This window comes from Manis javanica, chromosome 10, assembly GCF_040802235.1.
Source record: "Manis javanica isolate MJ-LG chromosome 10, MJ_LKY, whole genome shotgun sequence".
In the NCBI taxonomy this organism is placed as follows: domain Eukaryota; kingdom Metazoa; phylum Chordata; class Mammalia; order Pholidota; family Manidae; genus Manis; species Manis javanica.
The window spans coordinates 47,768,661-47,784,904 of record NC_133165.1 but is presented as its reverse complement, the minus strand read 5'-3'; the positions used below and the strand labels follow the sequence as shown (position 1 = coordinate 47,784,904).

General features: G+C 49.6%; 1 protein-coding gene and 1 long non-coding RNA gene across 2 annotated transcripts in view; one reads left to right on the top strand and one right to left on the bottom strand.

The window, feature by feature from the left end:
* Positions 1-10,390: 10,390 nt before the first annotated feature.
* LOC108394805 (uncharacterized) overlaps positions 10,391-16,244 on the bottom strand; it is a 53,495-nt gene continuing 47,641 nt past the window's right edge. Inside the window, exons 4-5 of the long non-coding RNA XR_001852515.3 lie at positions 10,665-10,784; positions 10,391-10,536 (exon numbers count right to left, since the gene is read on the bottom strand). This is a non-coding gene — a long non-coding RNA (uncharacterized lncRNA). The remainder of the gene's footprint in view (positions 10,537-10,664; positions 10,785-16,244) is intronic.
* On the top strand, positions 13,212-15,490 carry C10H16orf82 (chromosome 10 C16orf82 homolog). The gene is made up of 2 exons (XM_073214137.1): positions 13,212-13,220; positions 13,273-15,490. Exons 1-2 carry the CDS (start codon positions 13,212-13,214, stop codon positions 13,867-13,869), a joined length of 606 nt encoding a protein of 201 aa, XP_073070238.1. The 3' UTR covers positions 13,870-15,490.

Here is a 16,244-nt window from a genome sequence, read left to right as displayed (position 1 = left end):
GTGCATCATGACCCAGAAGCTCTGCCCAGCCGTCTGGTGGGTCTTGGAGTTAAATATCCTATCCAGGTTCTGGGACAAAGCCGTATACCCAGGCCTTCTACACTACCGATAACACCATGAATGAGAATGCAGTCAAGCCCTAGGACACTGCCTGATTCCACCTGTGTCTTTGTGGAGGGGTTAGATAAGGATTTGGGTCCCAGGTCATCTTCCTGCTGATGCTCGTGCTACTTTATAGATGGTACAAGCCAGGTAATGTTCTGCCCCATTCAAGGGTGTTTAAATACTTGAATAAATTACCAACATTTAAAAATCAGAAAATCTCACATCACATTCGCTTAGCAATTTGAAGATCTGGATTCATGTGACCAGATAATAGCAGCCCCTTTTGACTGGCATGGGCTCCTATTTTCCACAGTCTCCACCAGCCCAGCCACTTCAGGCATTTGGGTATAGGACTTCCCACATATTAATAATACATCCCAGCATACAGATTAGAAAGAAAGAAATCAACCTCTCCCTACTTACAGATTACATGATTATCTATGTAGAAAATTCCAAGGAATCTATATACACACACAAACTCCTAGAACTAATAAGTGAATTCAGCAACGTTATTTCTATATACTGGCAATGAACAAGTAAAAACCGAAATTAAATACCATTTACAATTGCTCAGAAAAATGAAATACTTAGGAATAAATTCAGCAAAAAATTACAGGGATCCTATGCTGAAAATTGCAAAATATTGATGAAAGAAATCAAAGATGATCTAAATAAATGGAGAAATATACCATGTTCACGGATTGGAAAATTCAACATAGTAAAGATACCAATTCTCTCCAAATTGATATACAGGTTTAGTGCAATTCCTATCAAAATCCCAGCAAGACTTTTTTTTCTAATAGATACAGCAAGCTTATTCTAGAATATATATAGAAAACCAAAGAAACTAGAATTTGAAAAAGAAGAATAAAGGGAGAGAAATCACACTACCCACTCCGAAGACTTATTCTAGAGCTATGGTAATCAAGACAGAGGGGCAGACACATAGATCAACAGGACAAAATAGAAAACCCATAAATAGCCACACACAAAGCTGTAAAAACAGTTCAATGGAGGAAGAGTAGTCTTTTCAGAAAATGGCATGAGAGAAGTGATGTGACTCTGTTTCATTCATTGCTCTACCCCAGGCACCTACAACATTAACTGGCACCTAAGTGCTTAGTATCTGTTGAATGTCGAGTAGTTATAAAAACTACTTTTTATTTTAACACAGTGTTATCATTATCCCTGATGGATAAAAGGGAAATTTGAAGCACAAGGAGGTCAGAAGATTTGCCCAGTATCTCACAGCATATAAGAGGCAGAGCCAATATAGGAATACAGATCTAATTGAATCCTCTCATTGATCAATTTCTGCCCTCTTTCTGCAGGATAAAGAAACTCAAGTTCAGAGAGACTGCATGAATTTGCGAGACCCCACAGCCAGCAGGTGAGAAAGCCAGATTCAATCGAGCATCTGTCTGAGCCCAGGATCTGTATGCCACGGCTCTCCAAAGCCACACTCCCTGCGGGTTCCCAGACTGCTTCACCGAGCCACGCTGCCCCTCTCACCAAGCTCCCGCCTTTCCCTGCATCTGCTCAGAACCTGTTGGCGCATGTGGCTTAAACACTAGGGCTCCCAGCAGGGCACAGCTCACCGAGCCAGCTCATTTATTCATTAATTTGTTTTCCATATTTCCAAACAGAAAGTGGCTGTTTCAGGCAAGACAAATCAATATTGTGCAATTCATCTTCATTCCCACCACATCTGCACACTATCCCCGGTGCTCCTCACCGAGGCTCCTCCTAATGGGTTCCTGGACGCTGATGGGTAGGATTCGCTGAGGCAGCCACACCACATTGGCAGATTAAATCATTAATATCTGCATCAGTCATTTTTTATGAGCCTCCCTTATCCCGAACTCCTCACCACCCTCATGTTGAGTGCACTGGTAGTGATCTGGCGGACACGGTAAAGGTGAAATTGCCACTTCTGAGATTTCGTTGGCTGCAACCTTGGAGATACTGATTTTCTCACTTTTCTAAAGTCTGGTATCCCTCCCAGAGTTGCAGAAATTATGGAGATGGACACTGAATGTGGACTTGCTGGTTCCTCCCACTCCGTTTGCCAGAGGGTTTTCTTGTTTTCCTAGGAAGAGGAGAAAGGTGGTTTACTCACATGCATTTTGTAGTTACAGTCTACAACAGAGCTCTTACTATATGCTGACCACTGTTAAGCATTGTACAACCATGCTCATTGTGACCTCCCAGCAACCCAGGCAGGTGGGAATTACTATTAGGAAACTGATGTTCTGAGATTTTCCCCAGATTACAGGGAACTTGAAAGATTACAGGGAACTTGAACTCAGGTGTGCCTAACTAACTCCAGACACCGTGCTCTTGACCAACACCTACCTTGCCACTACCCATTAGCTCCAAGAGAGGACACAGTTAGAAAGAAAACAGATGTTAGGTGCTATGGATGGAATGTCCCCTCAACCCTTGTATGTTAAAGCTCTAACCCCTAATGTGATGGTATTGGGAGATGGGGCTTTTGGGGGATATCAGGCTTAGATGAGGTCATGAAGATGGGGCCCCATGATGAGAAAGTTTTCTTTTAAGAAGAGGCAGAGACCAGAGCATGCATGTCTGCACCATGTGAGGACACCATGAGAAGGTGTCGGTCTGCAAGCCAGGGAAAGAGCCTCACCAGGAACCTGACCATGCTGGCACTCTGATTTTTGACTATCGAGCTTCCAAAACTATGAAAAACCAATACCTGTTGTTTAAGCCACCCAGTCTGTGGCATTCTGTTGGGGCAGTCTAGGCAGACTAAGACATCACAAGCATCACCATGTCCTGGAGCAGGGTTGCAGGTCAGCCCAGGGAGGCAGGGGTGAGCAGATCCTGGAACCCAGAGTGCACTGTGGACTGGCATGCATTTACACCTCCTCTGCCCACTGACAGTTCCACAAACCTGAAATTCCCCACCCTTCAAAGCAGGAGAGAATTGGATGTATTTTGTCTTAAGCTCCAGAAGGTTTAACTTTATTTCTAAAGGAGCAGATAATAAATATTTAAGGCTTTGTGAACCATACATACTCTGTCACAACTCTGCCATTGTAGCACAGAAACAGCCATGGATGATAGATAGATGGATGGGTATTGCTGCAGCTCAATAAAATTTTATTTACAAAAAACGGCAGGGGACCAGAGTTGGCCTACAGGCCATAACCTCCTGTTCTGAAGGATGCGGCTTTAGGAACAACTGTTTGTGATTTCTGGACCAGTGACACAGACCTGTCCTGCACCACTCAGTGGGGCTGAGATGTAGGGAGTTTTGGCACCAGTAGGGGAGAAGCAAAGTCCATGTCAACATGGCCAGACTGAGGCAAAACCTCTTTCATGGAGTGGAAACCAAACTGGAATAAGCCAGAAAAACATGGCAGAAAGTAAGTCTAATGATAATAAAAGTAAAAGGCAAAATCCTGACAGTGGTCTACAAGGTGCTCATGATATTCTGTCCCTGAGCCTTGCTTCACTGACCTCATCTCCTGCCACCCCTCCCCACGCATGCTGCTCTTGGCCATACTGGCCTCCTTGCTCTTTTCAAACATCCAGCCTTGCATACCCCAGGGTCTTTGCACCTGCTGTTCCCTCTGCCTGGACCATACTGCTGGGCTAGCCTGCTGGAAGAGAAGACCACATGGAACACAGACAAACTGTGCCCGGTGAGGCCATCCTAGACGAGCCCCTGGCCAGTCTGCCAGCTGACCATGAAGGAGTCCAGTCAGGGTCAGCCACACTTGTTCCAGATCAGCAGAACAACACAACCAAACTGTAGACTCACAAGAAATAAGTCTTTGCATTTTGAGTCACTTCATTTTGGAGTTCTTCCTTACACAGCAACAGATAACTGACACAGGAGGCTGTACCACCAACATGCCACATGACTAACAGGAATGTTTGCTCTGGCTGGTCTCCAAGTTCCTCAGAAAAATAAGAGAATCATAAAAATGTTACTCCTTCTACCTGATCTCTCAGCAGTATTCTGCACTGTGGCTCACTCTCTTTTTCTGAAACTCTTTCTAACTGTCTGTACCACCCCAAATATGTGGTGACCATCCTGGGGAGGCATCTCTCCCAGGGCTTAGCCCAGTGGCTCCCTCATTAGTCAAAGCAATACATGTTTGTTGAGTGAGTGAATGAATGAATGGTCAGTCCCCATTCCCTTCTGGCCATCAGGATAGGAAACTTTTTGTCCCTTCACTGCTCCCTCCTCCCCCACTAGTCTGATGCCAGTGCACATAGTAGGTACTCAATAAATATTTTTGTTGAGTAAATTAATAAATACATGATATAAAAGATGAGCATCTGCCCTGTCCTCACTTTTATGGGAGAGCTCTGGAGAGCAGACACAAAATCAAATTGCACTTTCTACAGTTTTGCTAAAATGGAATTTGCCAAAGACATTCTGAAAAATGGATTTAATTAGGCCTGTTAATAGGGGAGTCGTTGGTGACTAAGATTTAAAGCTCAGGCTAGAAAAGGTATCAATGATTTTACCATTTTAAGTTATAATAGGAGGTTATTTCTCCCACCTTAATTTTAAGAATGCATCTCAATGAAACCTCAGCTTCGGAGGGAAACAAAGCCAAAGGTAGAGGTCAGATCTGATGTCTCATTGAAATGCAGCACCTGAGATGCCACAGCGGAACTTGAACTGGCTCAGCCCAGGTGTGCTCGATATGGGAGAAGGGGTTTAGCGGCACTGCACAGCCAGATCTCATTACACTAACGATTGTCAGTACAACTCAGTGTGGCCTCTAATTGCAAGAAGCATCCAGAGAGGGAAAGGGGCAGCCATCTCTAATGATGGAATGAAATGCCATGTGGGTTTTCAGAGCTCTGTGGATTTCTTGCATTCCATTCTCCCATTAGGCACTTTCAGAGATCTGAGTTCTAATTGGTTCCATAATCAGACCCCAGAAGGAGCACGCCCTTATTCTTTAGCTCACCACTCTCAGAAATACTCAGCTGTCCCCAAATTCTGAAGCCAAGTAAAGGAAGTGCAGCTTGGGATTATACCTTATCTTCAAATACAAGGAGCCTGAAATCCCCAGTGGAAGACTTCTCCTGGACTCAGGAAATGAGTCCTGATACAGAATAGTGCATCACTCACTCTACAAATTTTTACTGAATGGAAGTAAGTGACAGGCACCATTCTGTGCAGAGCTGGGACTATGGTGAGGCAAGTGAGGCACTCATTTCAAGGGCAAACTTTAAGGGAGTGATAACTCAGGAATCCAGACAATGTATTTTTATACCTTATTATTAAAAAAAGTAATGTGCAAATATCTATGTTGAACAAAATATCAAAATTTTAATTACAGACAGGACCTAAGCCTCACTCAGGCCCAGCCCTGGCTCCAGGGCCTGGGGATTCAGCAGTGACCTAGTCAAAGCCCCTCCATCCATAATCCTAGGGCGGGTGGAAGACTATGAACAAAATCACTGAGTCAAATCAAATATACGGGGCTGGTGAAGAGTGTTACAGGGAGAAATAAAAAAGGGAAGGATGTAATTCCATAATAAACATCTCAAAATCCCTCCCCAGCCAATACTGTCTGAGTGTAGCAGAAAGAACAGGGACTCAGGTCAGTCCACAGGACAGAACCCCGCCCCACCGCCCACTTGCACTTGGTCTCAGGGCAGGTGACTGGCTTTCCGGTTTCAGTCTCACACTCTATCTGAGGAATGGAACACGAAGTTCATAGTGACACGTGGAGCCCTGGGCTCGGACCATTACGCTCACTCCCTCATTGACCCTTACCACCGTGCAGTGACCCTGCATACTTCTACCACATTGGAAACTGCCACCTGAGTTTGAGCAGCCTGCCCAAGGGAGACTGAGGCTTTGAGGTTCTTCAGGCCAAGTCCCTGGCTGTATGCTCAGCACCTCCAACCAAAGCAGGGTTCTGTGTCTAAGTGACCTTGAGCGAGCCTCCGGATCTTTCTGAGTCTTGTTGTCCTCATTTGCAAAATGGGGATAGTAACAAGGCTCCCCCTTGCCGGACCAATGGAGCTAGGCGTATGGCATATGGTGGGGCCCTGTAAGTGTGAGTGCCCCTCCTCCCTCTGCTGTGCCCTGGGCCACAGTACCAGTCTCCACGGCAACAGGACAAACCAACGGGTGAAGTTCAAACACAGCCCATTTCCTATTTTCCTGACAGCTTATTTCATGGATCACAGAGACCCAAGTACAGCTGCTTATTCAACAGAGGAAAGAATGAATTCATTTTCATTCCTTAATACCCAGTGTGACCTATTCTCTGTTGATCTGTCCTTCCAAGGCTACAGCCCTTCCCATGGAAGTTCAATTTGGCCAGAAAGAGAAAATGCGCAGTAATGACAGAATGTCCTGCCCAGAGAATGCCGGGAGCGGAGCCACTGCCATGTCGGTAATAAGCCCAAATGAAAGATATTATGTCACCTCGTTTGAATTAAACAGATGAACTATAGTCCTAGACCATTAAAAATGAACCAGTCTGCTGGACAGCTTCCAAGTGCTTGCACTCAGCACCCCGCAAAGGTTCTCGGCTCCAGCGGAGTTTTATATTCTCATTTTCTGCCAATAATTCCTCCTCTCTGTGAACATGGAGGAATAATTTGATGAAAAGGCCACTGGCCCTTCAATGGTGGCCCCTTTTCATGGGTGGTCCCAGCTTTGCTAACTCAGGGCCACCCGAGCCCTTGCTGGTCACTGCCGTGGCTCATGCAGACAGCCAGGAGGGGATGAGGAGGGGAGGAGGGAGGGGGTGTAGTTGAGAATCACCAGGCAGCCACAGGGCAGGCAACCAGGGCTGGCCTGCGGACTGGGTGATGGTTAAGTACCCCCTGGCAATGGTTTCTCCTCCAGGACTTCAGAGATCTCCCACACACAGCCCAAAAGTCCAGGGAGGGAGGCAGTTGACAGAACCGTATCCCTTTACAAACAGGGAAACTGAGGCAGCTCCAGGGCACTTGGGACCATGCGTCCTGCATGCCTCGGTGTGAGGGCCACTGGGGCCCCTGCAGTCCTCCTTCTGCCTTGCTCCCATGCCCTGTCTCTCTGAGCACCCTGCTCCTACACACTTTCTACCCTGCCCTTCCATGACACAGTGGCCTCTTCCTCAAGCTCTGCCACCCACTTGCTTGGTGGCCCAGGCAGGGCTTCCCCTCTCTGAGAATCTCTGTCCCCACCTGCAAACCTGTAATTCCCAGGTGCCTCTCAGAGTAGGATTAGCCTGAGGGTAAGGAGGCCCAGGTTGAATCCTAGCTCTGCTGCTTGCAAGCCATGCAACTTTGGGAAATCTGTCTGCTTACTGAGCCTCAGTTTCCTCATCTGTAACCTGGGACTTAAGAAGGGTTGTTCTCCAAAGGTTCCTCTGCCCTGACACCCTGCCCCAACACCCCAATCCCATCCAACGTGCATTTAACATCCTTCTAGCTTTAGGACTCAGCACTTGAGTTAGAAATTACTCTCATTTAATCCACCCCCAAAATGAACACATCTACTTGCAAGGCCTTATATTGACGATAAAGAGGTTTTATATCAAAACAGTAATTAATAATAATAGTAATTAAACCTATGGGACTTTCCAAGCATCAATCATTGCTCTACGTGTAAAGCAAAACCTTACGGAACACTAGAGCCTCTTCTAGGCACTGGGGATTCAGCAGTGGCAGAACACACTCCCTGACCTCAAGGAGCTCAGAATAAGTGTTTTACTAGCTCTGTTTCTTAGAGGAGGAAGCTGAGCTGAGAGGGTTTGGCTAACTTGGCCAGGTGGCACAGCTGGTGGGAGGCAGGGCCTGGGTATAACCCATGTCTGTCTGACCCCGGAGTCTGTACCACAGAGCCTGGCTAAGGCCTCACCCAGGAGCCACCACAGAGAACTTGCCAACAGTTTAGAGCCTAAGGACTGGCATGCTAAGGGCATCCGGGAGCAGCCTTCCATGACCTTTGGTCTAACCAGATGGTTCTCAGGTGTGGCCCACAGGAACACCTCACACCACCCCCATGACCCAGCAGTCAGGAGCTGGCCTTTGGGGCAGGCAGAGGATGAAATGAGGTTAAGTGGGATATTGCAAACTAGGGCCCGGCACAGACCTGACAGGCAGCGGGCCCTTTCTTTACATCCCTGTGTGACTCCAGCACCTGTGCAGGGGGCGCCAGGTGCTCCCCTGGTGTGTGCGGGGCTCTGTCTCTTAGTGGAGCACTCACTGACTGCCCAGTGAGCACACAGTAGGTGCTCAGGGACACACTAAAGTCAAGAATGCCAGTCCTTGCTCAGGTGGGGCCTAGTGATGGGGCCTCCTGGAAAGACATAAAGGCACCATCAGAGGCTCGCAGGGAAGACTCCCGGGTAAGCGTGCTCTGCATGGAGAACCTTGGGGGAGAGTGAATGCCCCAGAAGGGGATGCTAAGGGCCAGAGGGTTTTGTGGTTCCAAAAAAAAAAAGTGTGTATATGTGTATATACACTTACATCTGTTTTCATGTAGATGTACATATGTGTTTACTATATGCATATAGGTATCTATTCTTAGATGAGTATGCACACACACATACACTTTCATATTCACATATTTATGTATGTATTCATGTATATATACATATGTACTCAAGTATTATTTAATGTATTTTTTCATACATATACATTTATTTTGTCTTAAGATGGAAGGTCCCATGAGGGTAGGGCAACACCACCCCAAGTGGGCTCCTGTCAGTCCGCAGCCCATGCGGGAAATGCTGCTGCCAGTGCTGCTCCTTCTCCCAGGGCAGGGAGTCAAGGCACTGGGAGGTTAAGGTGGTCACACAATGTCACCGGGATGGCAGACACGGGATTTGAACTGCAGCACACCAGAGTCTGAAGCCCTTTCTCCGCCAGAGCACCAGGATGTAGAGGGGCAGTTGTGCTGTCGCCCTCCCCTTATTCCCCAACCCATTTTCTTTTCCCTGAAGCCCTTCTCACTGACTGAAATGTGTCTGCGTCTCTCCACTCTCAACTGTGATATCCACAAAGGAGGACTTGTCTGTCTTCTAATGTCTAGAAGATCACCTCTCACACTTACTCATTCTCAGCATTTGTGGAGCATTTAGTCCTCCCCACCCACTTGTGTGTCAGTAAGCATGGTTCCAGAGTGGGGAAGCTGAGGCTCGAATGCACATTGGTCTGACTGCCTGACCACTAAGCCCTGCCCTCCTCTCACCCCGCACGTGCTTGAAGGGGAAGTGCGCCGTCTCTAGGAGGCCATGTAGCCTCTGACCCTTGGCTCCTGAGCCCCACAGCTGGCTCTGCTGTGTCTTCAGCAAACCCTGAGCTCTGCCTTCAGAACAGAGCCGGAATCCGACCACTGCTCTCCAGGTCCATTGCCACCCCAGTTCAGGCATCCCCCTTGTCCCCCACACTATCGTGCTGACTCCAGCTAGCTCCCTGCTCCATCCCTGCCCCCTCCTGACTGCTCTCCATGCCGGCCTGTTCACACCCTCGTCCACTCACGATGTCTCTCCTCTGCTGTAAAGGCCCCGGTGGTTCCCAAATCACTCCATAAAATCCAAAGCGCTGACCAGGGCTCCCAAGGTGCCAGCTCTCTGTGCCCCCTCTATGACCTTTTCTCCTGGAGCTAGCTCACTTGGACTGACCGACAGTGGCCCGGTGTTCGTGCTCATGTACACACACGGCACATGGGCACACACGCACCCTCATTCTGTGAGGTACCCCTGCCCTGCTTCATTGTCCTCTTCACATTTATTATGACACAACAGATATGTGCTTGCATCTTTCTTATTTGTTTCACATCTCTGAGGTCAGGGGCTACCCACTGCCTGACACAGAGCAGGTACTCAGTAAGCACTAGTGAAAGGAAAGACAGATCTGAGTTCAGGAAGTATTTGTTGACTGAATGATGGAAACCAGAAAAGCACCTCACTGAGTTAGGAGGGATTACAGTGTGTAAATCCAGAGAACTGACACTTAACTTAGCCAGGGTTTTCTGCTGGAATATTAAGGATAAATATTAGGTTGGAGGTGTGGACTGCTGGGTCATTTCTGAGCTGGTGAAGCCCCTCTGATAATAATCTTTCCCATCTTCAAAATAGAGAAAAATGTATAGATTCCCCATCAGGGGATTGAATGATACGGTTAGATGCTGAGACAGGAAAGCAGCCCCAGAACCCACTGCAGAAACCTTCAGAGAGAAAGCTCAATCTAATGAAACATGTGGGTAATGTCTAGGCTCACAGCTCTGTATAAAGCAGACTCTGCCATGTTAACAATTAAACCCCCCAATCTTGGTGGCTGAGCACAAAAATAGTTTATTGCTCACTGACATCACAAATGCATTTGGTGGAGGGAGGGATTTCTGCATCCACCTGGTCATTCAGGGACCCACGCTCTATCCTCTTGTGGGACTCTGATACATTTTCAGCACAAGGCTCCCAAAGGTCCCTGCAGAAAAGGGAGAGAGAAGAATGCATTGGAGATTTTATCTGTAAGGGGATTGGAAATGTACTTTTCCTAGGCCCAGGAGAGAAATGAGATGGTTCAGTGAACATGCAGCGTGGTTTCTGTCATACCAGGGAAGGGTGGACACCAGCCTTCAGGACACACAGATAATGTGACTGTAACCAGGTTTCCTATCCAAGTCTTGGCTGGGATGCAGGCAGTTAGGTTGAGGTCCTGTGAGTACCAGTCACCTGTATGAAGAAATCGAAATACATGAGAGAAAGGGAATCTGGAGATAGAAGCTGGAATGCATGTTTCAGATGGAGAGGTGTCCCAAGGGGCAAACAGCAACAGAGACTGGAAACTTAGAAGGCAGTCTGGCACACAGCTGCCAGCATGAGAAAGGAGCCGCAGGGAGAAAACACCCTTGGTGCTGGGACTGTGAACTCAGAAGGGTCCTGCTCCATTTGGCCCTGAGCACATGCATCCCTGGAGGGTGCCAGAAAGCAGCACCTGGGCAGGGCCACTGTGGGCTGACCCCCAGGGTGACAGGGACCTGGCAAGGGCACCGCTCTCAGGGGGCTTCTCAGGAATGAGGAGGCTGGGCCCAAAGAACAGGAGCTCACATGGGACACGGAGACCTCTAGAGTGAACAAGAGAGACTTTCAGAGGGAGGGTGCTGAACTGAGCCACACCTATTCATGTGGCTTCACTGGATTCACACACAGGCTGCTGATCCTGGTGTTACGTGGGCTGGGGAGGAAGGGGCCTCTGGTCACTGTGCGCTCTACCATTTATTCTGGACGAGCCCCAGGTGTTTGTCCCAGTCCTCACAGTGCACTGTGCCTGGGGCAGGTGGGATGGGGAGTGGAGGGAAATGTGTCCAATAGGTTCACCTTTCATCTCCAGCAATGGGGCACCTGTCAGCCAGTCCTGATGCCCAGCCTACCTGCCTTGTGCTGACCCTGCCTCTCTCCCACCAGTCCCCTAAGGCTAGGCTTTGTCCCTGCTTCCCCCAATAGGTGGGCCCTGACACACCCCTCCCTCTGGCATCACCACAAAGCCATTATATCCGTCCCTTCCCTTCAACTCCCTAGAGTGGAATGTAGGGAAGAGAGAGGGGTCAGGCAGCTATGAGATGCCCCTCTACACCCCAGAAGGATTAGAATTTCTACAGCAAAGGAGATGCCTCCGTGTACAGCAGAGGGAAGCTAAATGACCCCGGGCTCTGGGAAAGAAATTCACAATAAAGATGACAGTGATAATTAGCACTGACACTGCTGAGGGCTGCCAAGGGCTCAGTGACTCACTCTCCAAGCCGTGCCTTCCCTCTCCCCGCCCCCTACATCCCAAGCAGAGTCAGCCAACCCTCTCTGTACCTATTACATTCAGGCTAAATGAGGGGCCATCCGTCTCCCAAATATTAAGGTAAGAGTTGACTTGAATCTTTATGCTTCTTGATCTTTTGAGGACCATGAATACCCTTAAGCATTTGATGAAAGCCCTACTATGACTCCTTCTCTAGAGGGAAAAAATCACGTATTGTAGCTCACTGCAAATTTGGCTTACAACTTTGATGGCTTCTCAAAGCCTTTAAATCCTACCTATGAACTCTTTAGAGGTCAGTGACGTTTTTCATTCATTCAGCCATTCAGTGGACATCTGTGTAGTGTGGACTAATACGTGTCATGCCAGGAGTTTTCATCTACAGTACTCCTTCGTCAGAGCTGCGCACAGAACCATGTTCAAGGAAGCCCACCGAGCTGGGCTTCCCCTGCTAGCACGGCAACTCCCAGTGCTAGCTGCACATTGGAATCACCTGGAGAGCTTTTTAAAATTCTGATGCCAAAGCCTTATCCCAGACCAATTAATTCAGAACCTCTGGAAGTGGACCCAGGCTTAGGCTTTCCCAGGCAATTCTGCTGTGCAGCCAAGGGAGACAGCCACTGTCCTAGAAAAGCTAAACATGGTTTTAAAAACTCCCTAGATGGCTGAGATGCACACCCGGAGCAGTTCATTTATTATTCACTCTCAGTAAATGTCTAATGAGCATCTACTATGTACTGGGCAGAAAGCTGGGCACTGGGGACATAGCAGAGAATAAGGAATCAGAATCTCTGCCCTCACCAGGTTTGACGTTCCAGCAGAGGGAGTCAGCAATAGGTAACCAATATATAAAAATAAACTGTAAATTGAACTTAATTCCACAAGGCACATAAATTAGGAAGTGACACAGAGAAGAATAAAGGGACCTTCTTGGGGAGGCCAGGGAAGGCTTCTGGAGGACACTGGAGCTGAAGCCTGAAGGCCGCAGGGCCCAGGGAAGAGCATTCCAGGTGGTGGGAACAGCCAGCACAGAGAGCTTGAGTATAAGTGAGAAAGTGGCCAGTGTGACTCGGCCTCCAGGTGAGGTGTGACCTGGGGCCAGGCTGAGAGAGAGGAGCCAGACCAGGCAGCCTCAGCAATCTGGCGAGTACTTACCAGTACTCCTGTGACATTCCCTCCATCCTCACGCCTGCCCCCACGGAGTGATACCCTGAGGAAACGCAGCTCCCGAGGCTGGGCTGGACAGCCAGGTCTCCTGATGAGGCACAGCAGAGGCCACAGGCCCCTCGGAAAGTGGTTCCGAACTGGCCCGAATCCCCATCTCTGCCCAACTCAGTTTGGGAGGGACGCTGATGTACCTGGTGCCAGGACAGCACTGTTCTCCCACCCACCCTCACCCCACTGACCACACAGACCCTATCACCATGGGAACCGGGCCAGCCGATCAGAACACTCCGCTTTAAAAAGGAGCCTTATAAATTGAGCCTCCTCTCTCCAGACAAGCCACACCAACATTTAGAGGCCTCCCAGGGCCCCCTCCACCTGGATAAACCAATTCAGTTGCCCCCTATTTCCCTCCAGGATAGAAAAGGAGACCCTTCTGCCTGGAATGCTCAGGGCCAAGATACAAGCCTAGAGCCACCCAGTTTAGAGCCCCAGTCATCCTCGTGGGTGCCCCATGACACAGGGGCAACCCAGGAACCCCTGAGAGTTCCCAGTGGTAACCTGGGCAACACCTGGAGCAGCAAGAGCGATGTTAAGAGCACGCGGCAGTCCAGCCTGGGCAAGTGCAGTGGCCTCAGCAGGCTGAGCAGCGGGTATGCGGGAGATGAAAACAGCAAGGTCAGCTTGCTGGGCAGCAGCAGAATCGTGAGGTTGAGTAAAAGGCTCCTCACCAAGGCAAGCAGCTCCGGAAGCAGCCAGCTGTGTGTCAGGTACTCTCCCAGCCAGTTAAGGAGCCAGCCGAGCAGCCAAGCTGACACCACCAAGCAGACTGGAGAAGAAAAGTGAACCCAGCCTGCCAGGCAGCAATGCCAGCAGCCTGACCAGCATCAGTTTCGTCAGCCTGGACAGCAGTGCCATCAACTACCAGGTGAGCAGCCTTCTCTACAGCCAGGCCAGCAGCTGCCAGAGCCTCAGGGCGGATGACAATGTGCAAAGCGGGCTGACGAGCAGCACCAGCCTTCAGGAGAACAAGGCCGGGGGCAGTGTGGAAGCTAGTGACCAGGTTGCCAAGGCTGAACAGCCTGCCCAGGTGTGCACACCTTTATGAGAAGATTCGCAGGCTGCCAAGCTATCAGAAATTTCAGCTGTGAGGACCCAGCAAACGCAGACTTTACCCAGAATGCTTATTGCCAAGACAAGTAGGAAAGGCCTTGATTTTAGAAGTACACAGTGTCATACTATCAATGACTAGCTCCATCTGTAATAGCAAGCACAGGAGGTAACGTAGCAAAAATTATTGATGATGAGCAACATCTGCACTGAGCTTCAGCAATCAATGATGAGGCCACGTACATGAAGCAGCACAGTTGGGATGGACAGCTGTATCAAGCTCCATCCATGCTGCGGCCACTTCTGACAAAACCGCCAGTGGCAGTAACATCAGCCCTGTGAACCCCAGCAACAAGCCAGCCCTAACGGGATCCATCAATGGCCAGGCGGTCTGTACTGAGAACCATCATGGCGGGATTATCTGTGCCCAAACTCATCAGTGGGGGCAGCTTACCAGTGGCAAGCTCCAACTCTACTGAGAACCATCTGCACTTAGCACCATCTGTAAAGAAATGGTCCAAAGTATCAACTGCAACCATGAGGAGCTCAGGAGCAGGCGGCCCGTGGCTGGGTCTGCCCACAGCGAGAGCGCGCCGGAGTGAACGGCGGCCGTGCGGAGCCAGGGCCGTGGGGAGCTCAGTCCGGACCAGGCTCTGAAACATGCTGCCCACGGGAGCCAGCAGCGTCTGGGGGACACTCATGACAGCTGTGTCAGGGGAGCCCCATCCCTGAAGGCATCGCGCAAGGGACCTTTACACTTCCATTTTGAGCACTGCTTCCCAGTCGCTTCAGCCCAGAATCTTCCCAGGAGCAAATGCCCTGGGATGCCCCGCTTGAATCACTCTGGAGATTGCAGAGGAGGCAGAGACAGGAAAGGAGGCTGGAAATCATCTTCTGTTGAGATGGTTGGGGCAGAGCCTCCGATGGCAGGACAGTGCCATGCTAAATGCTTAATGGTGACCGAGAGCAGCCCGGCCGAGGATGGTGGGGATGAGACAGCTCTGGGCCACTCAGTGAATGTCCTTCAGGTGGGTGGGAGGGCTGAGGTCTCTGCCTGTCCCTTGTCAGGACAATAAAGCCCTTCCCTGGGCTGACCACGCAGACTTGGGGGGTCAGTGTGTCCACTGAGTGGCAGAGATCAGAATAGTCGTGAAGACATCCACTAGGGACTAGAAGGAAAGCTGAGGGGCCAGCAAAAACAATAAAAGGTGTCTGGAGAGGCTAGAAGGGTGTGAGTCTGTGTGCATTCCCGGTCAAGGGGACAGTGACAGTGGGCCACGAACACACCGAAGAACCACGTTGAGAGAAGAAGTTAGCACCAGCTCTGCTACCTCTAAGCTGGTGACCTGGGGCAAAATACTTTCAACTCAGTTTCCTCGCCTGGAAAATGGGAATACCTCTATTTCATACATAGATAGGATGGTTATGTGGATTACATGAAAATGTGTTGTTAAGTACCTGGCAGGTAAAAGGTACTAAATGTTTGTCTCCTCCCCTCTCCTTACATCTCTGGAAAATAGGCACAGTGGTTTCTGCTTTGCTCCACTCACAGGCACGGAAAGGATAGTGGCTGCTAATACAGAGAAAAGCATTCTTGACAAAAGAAACAGGATGGGGCTGTAGCATCTGTTTAGGGGTCAAGAAGGTTCAGCAGATGTTTTTGATGGGTTTGGGGAGGGGTGAGCAGTTTTGAGATGGACTGGTGTCTGGATTGGTGAACCCTCTTCTCCAGCGTGAGTGCCCTGAGTACATTCTCCCCCACTTTCCACCGAGCAAAGTCGCTCAGCAGGGTCTGAGCCCCCATCCCTGCCCGACTGAGCCCCTGTCTGCCAGTGGGCTCTGGGGAAGCCTCATCCCAACCCCCATCACTGCAGTGCTCTCCCCTTAGGATGTCTCCCTGCTTTCCTATCTCAGAGGAGAACGGAGGGCGCACAGAGGCCAGGTTGTAGGCTTAGCAAAGTTAGACAACACGCTGGAATCCTCAGCCACAAACTCCTCGGACACAGCTCGCCACCTTCCCCTGACCACCTCCTCCCACGTGCCTTCTCAGCAGCTGGCATCATCTCACCCTGCTGTCCAAGCCCAGACCTTTCACATCACATTGGAATCTG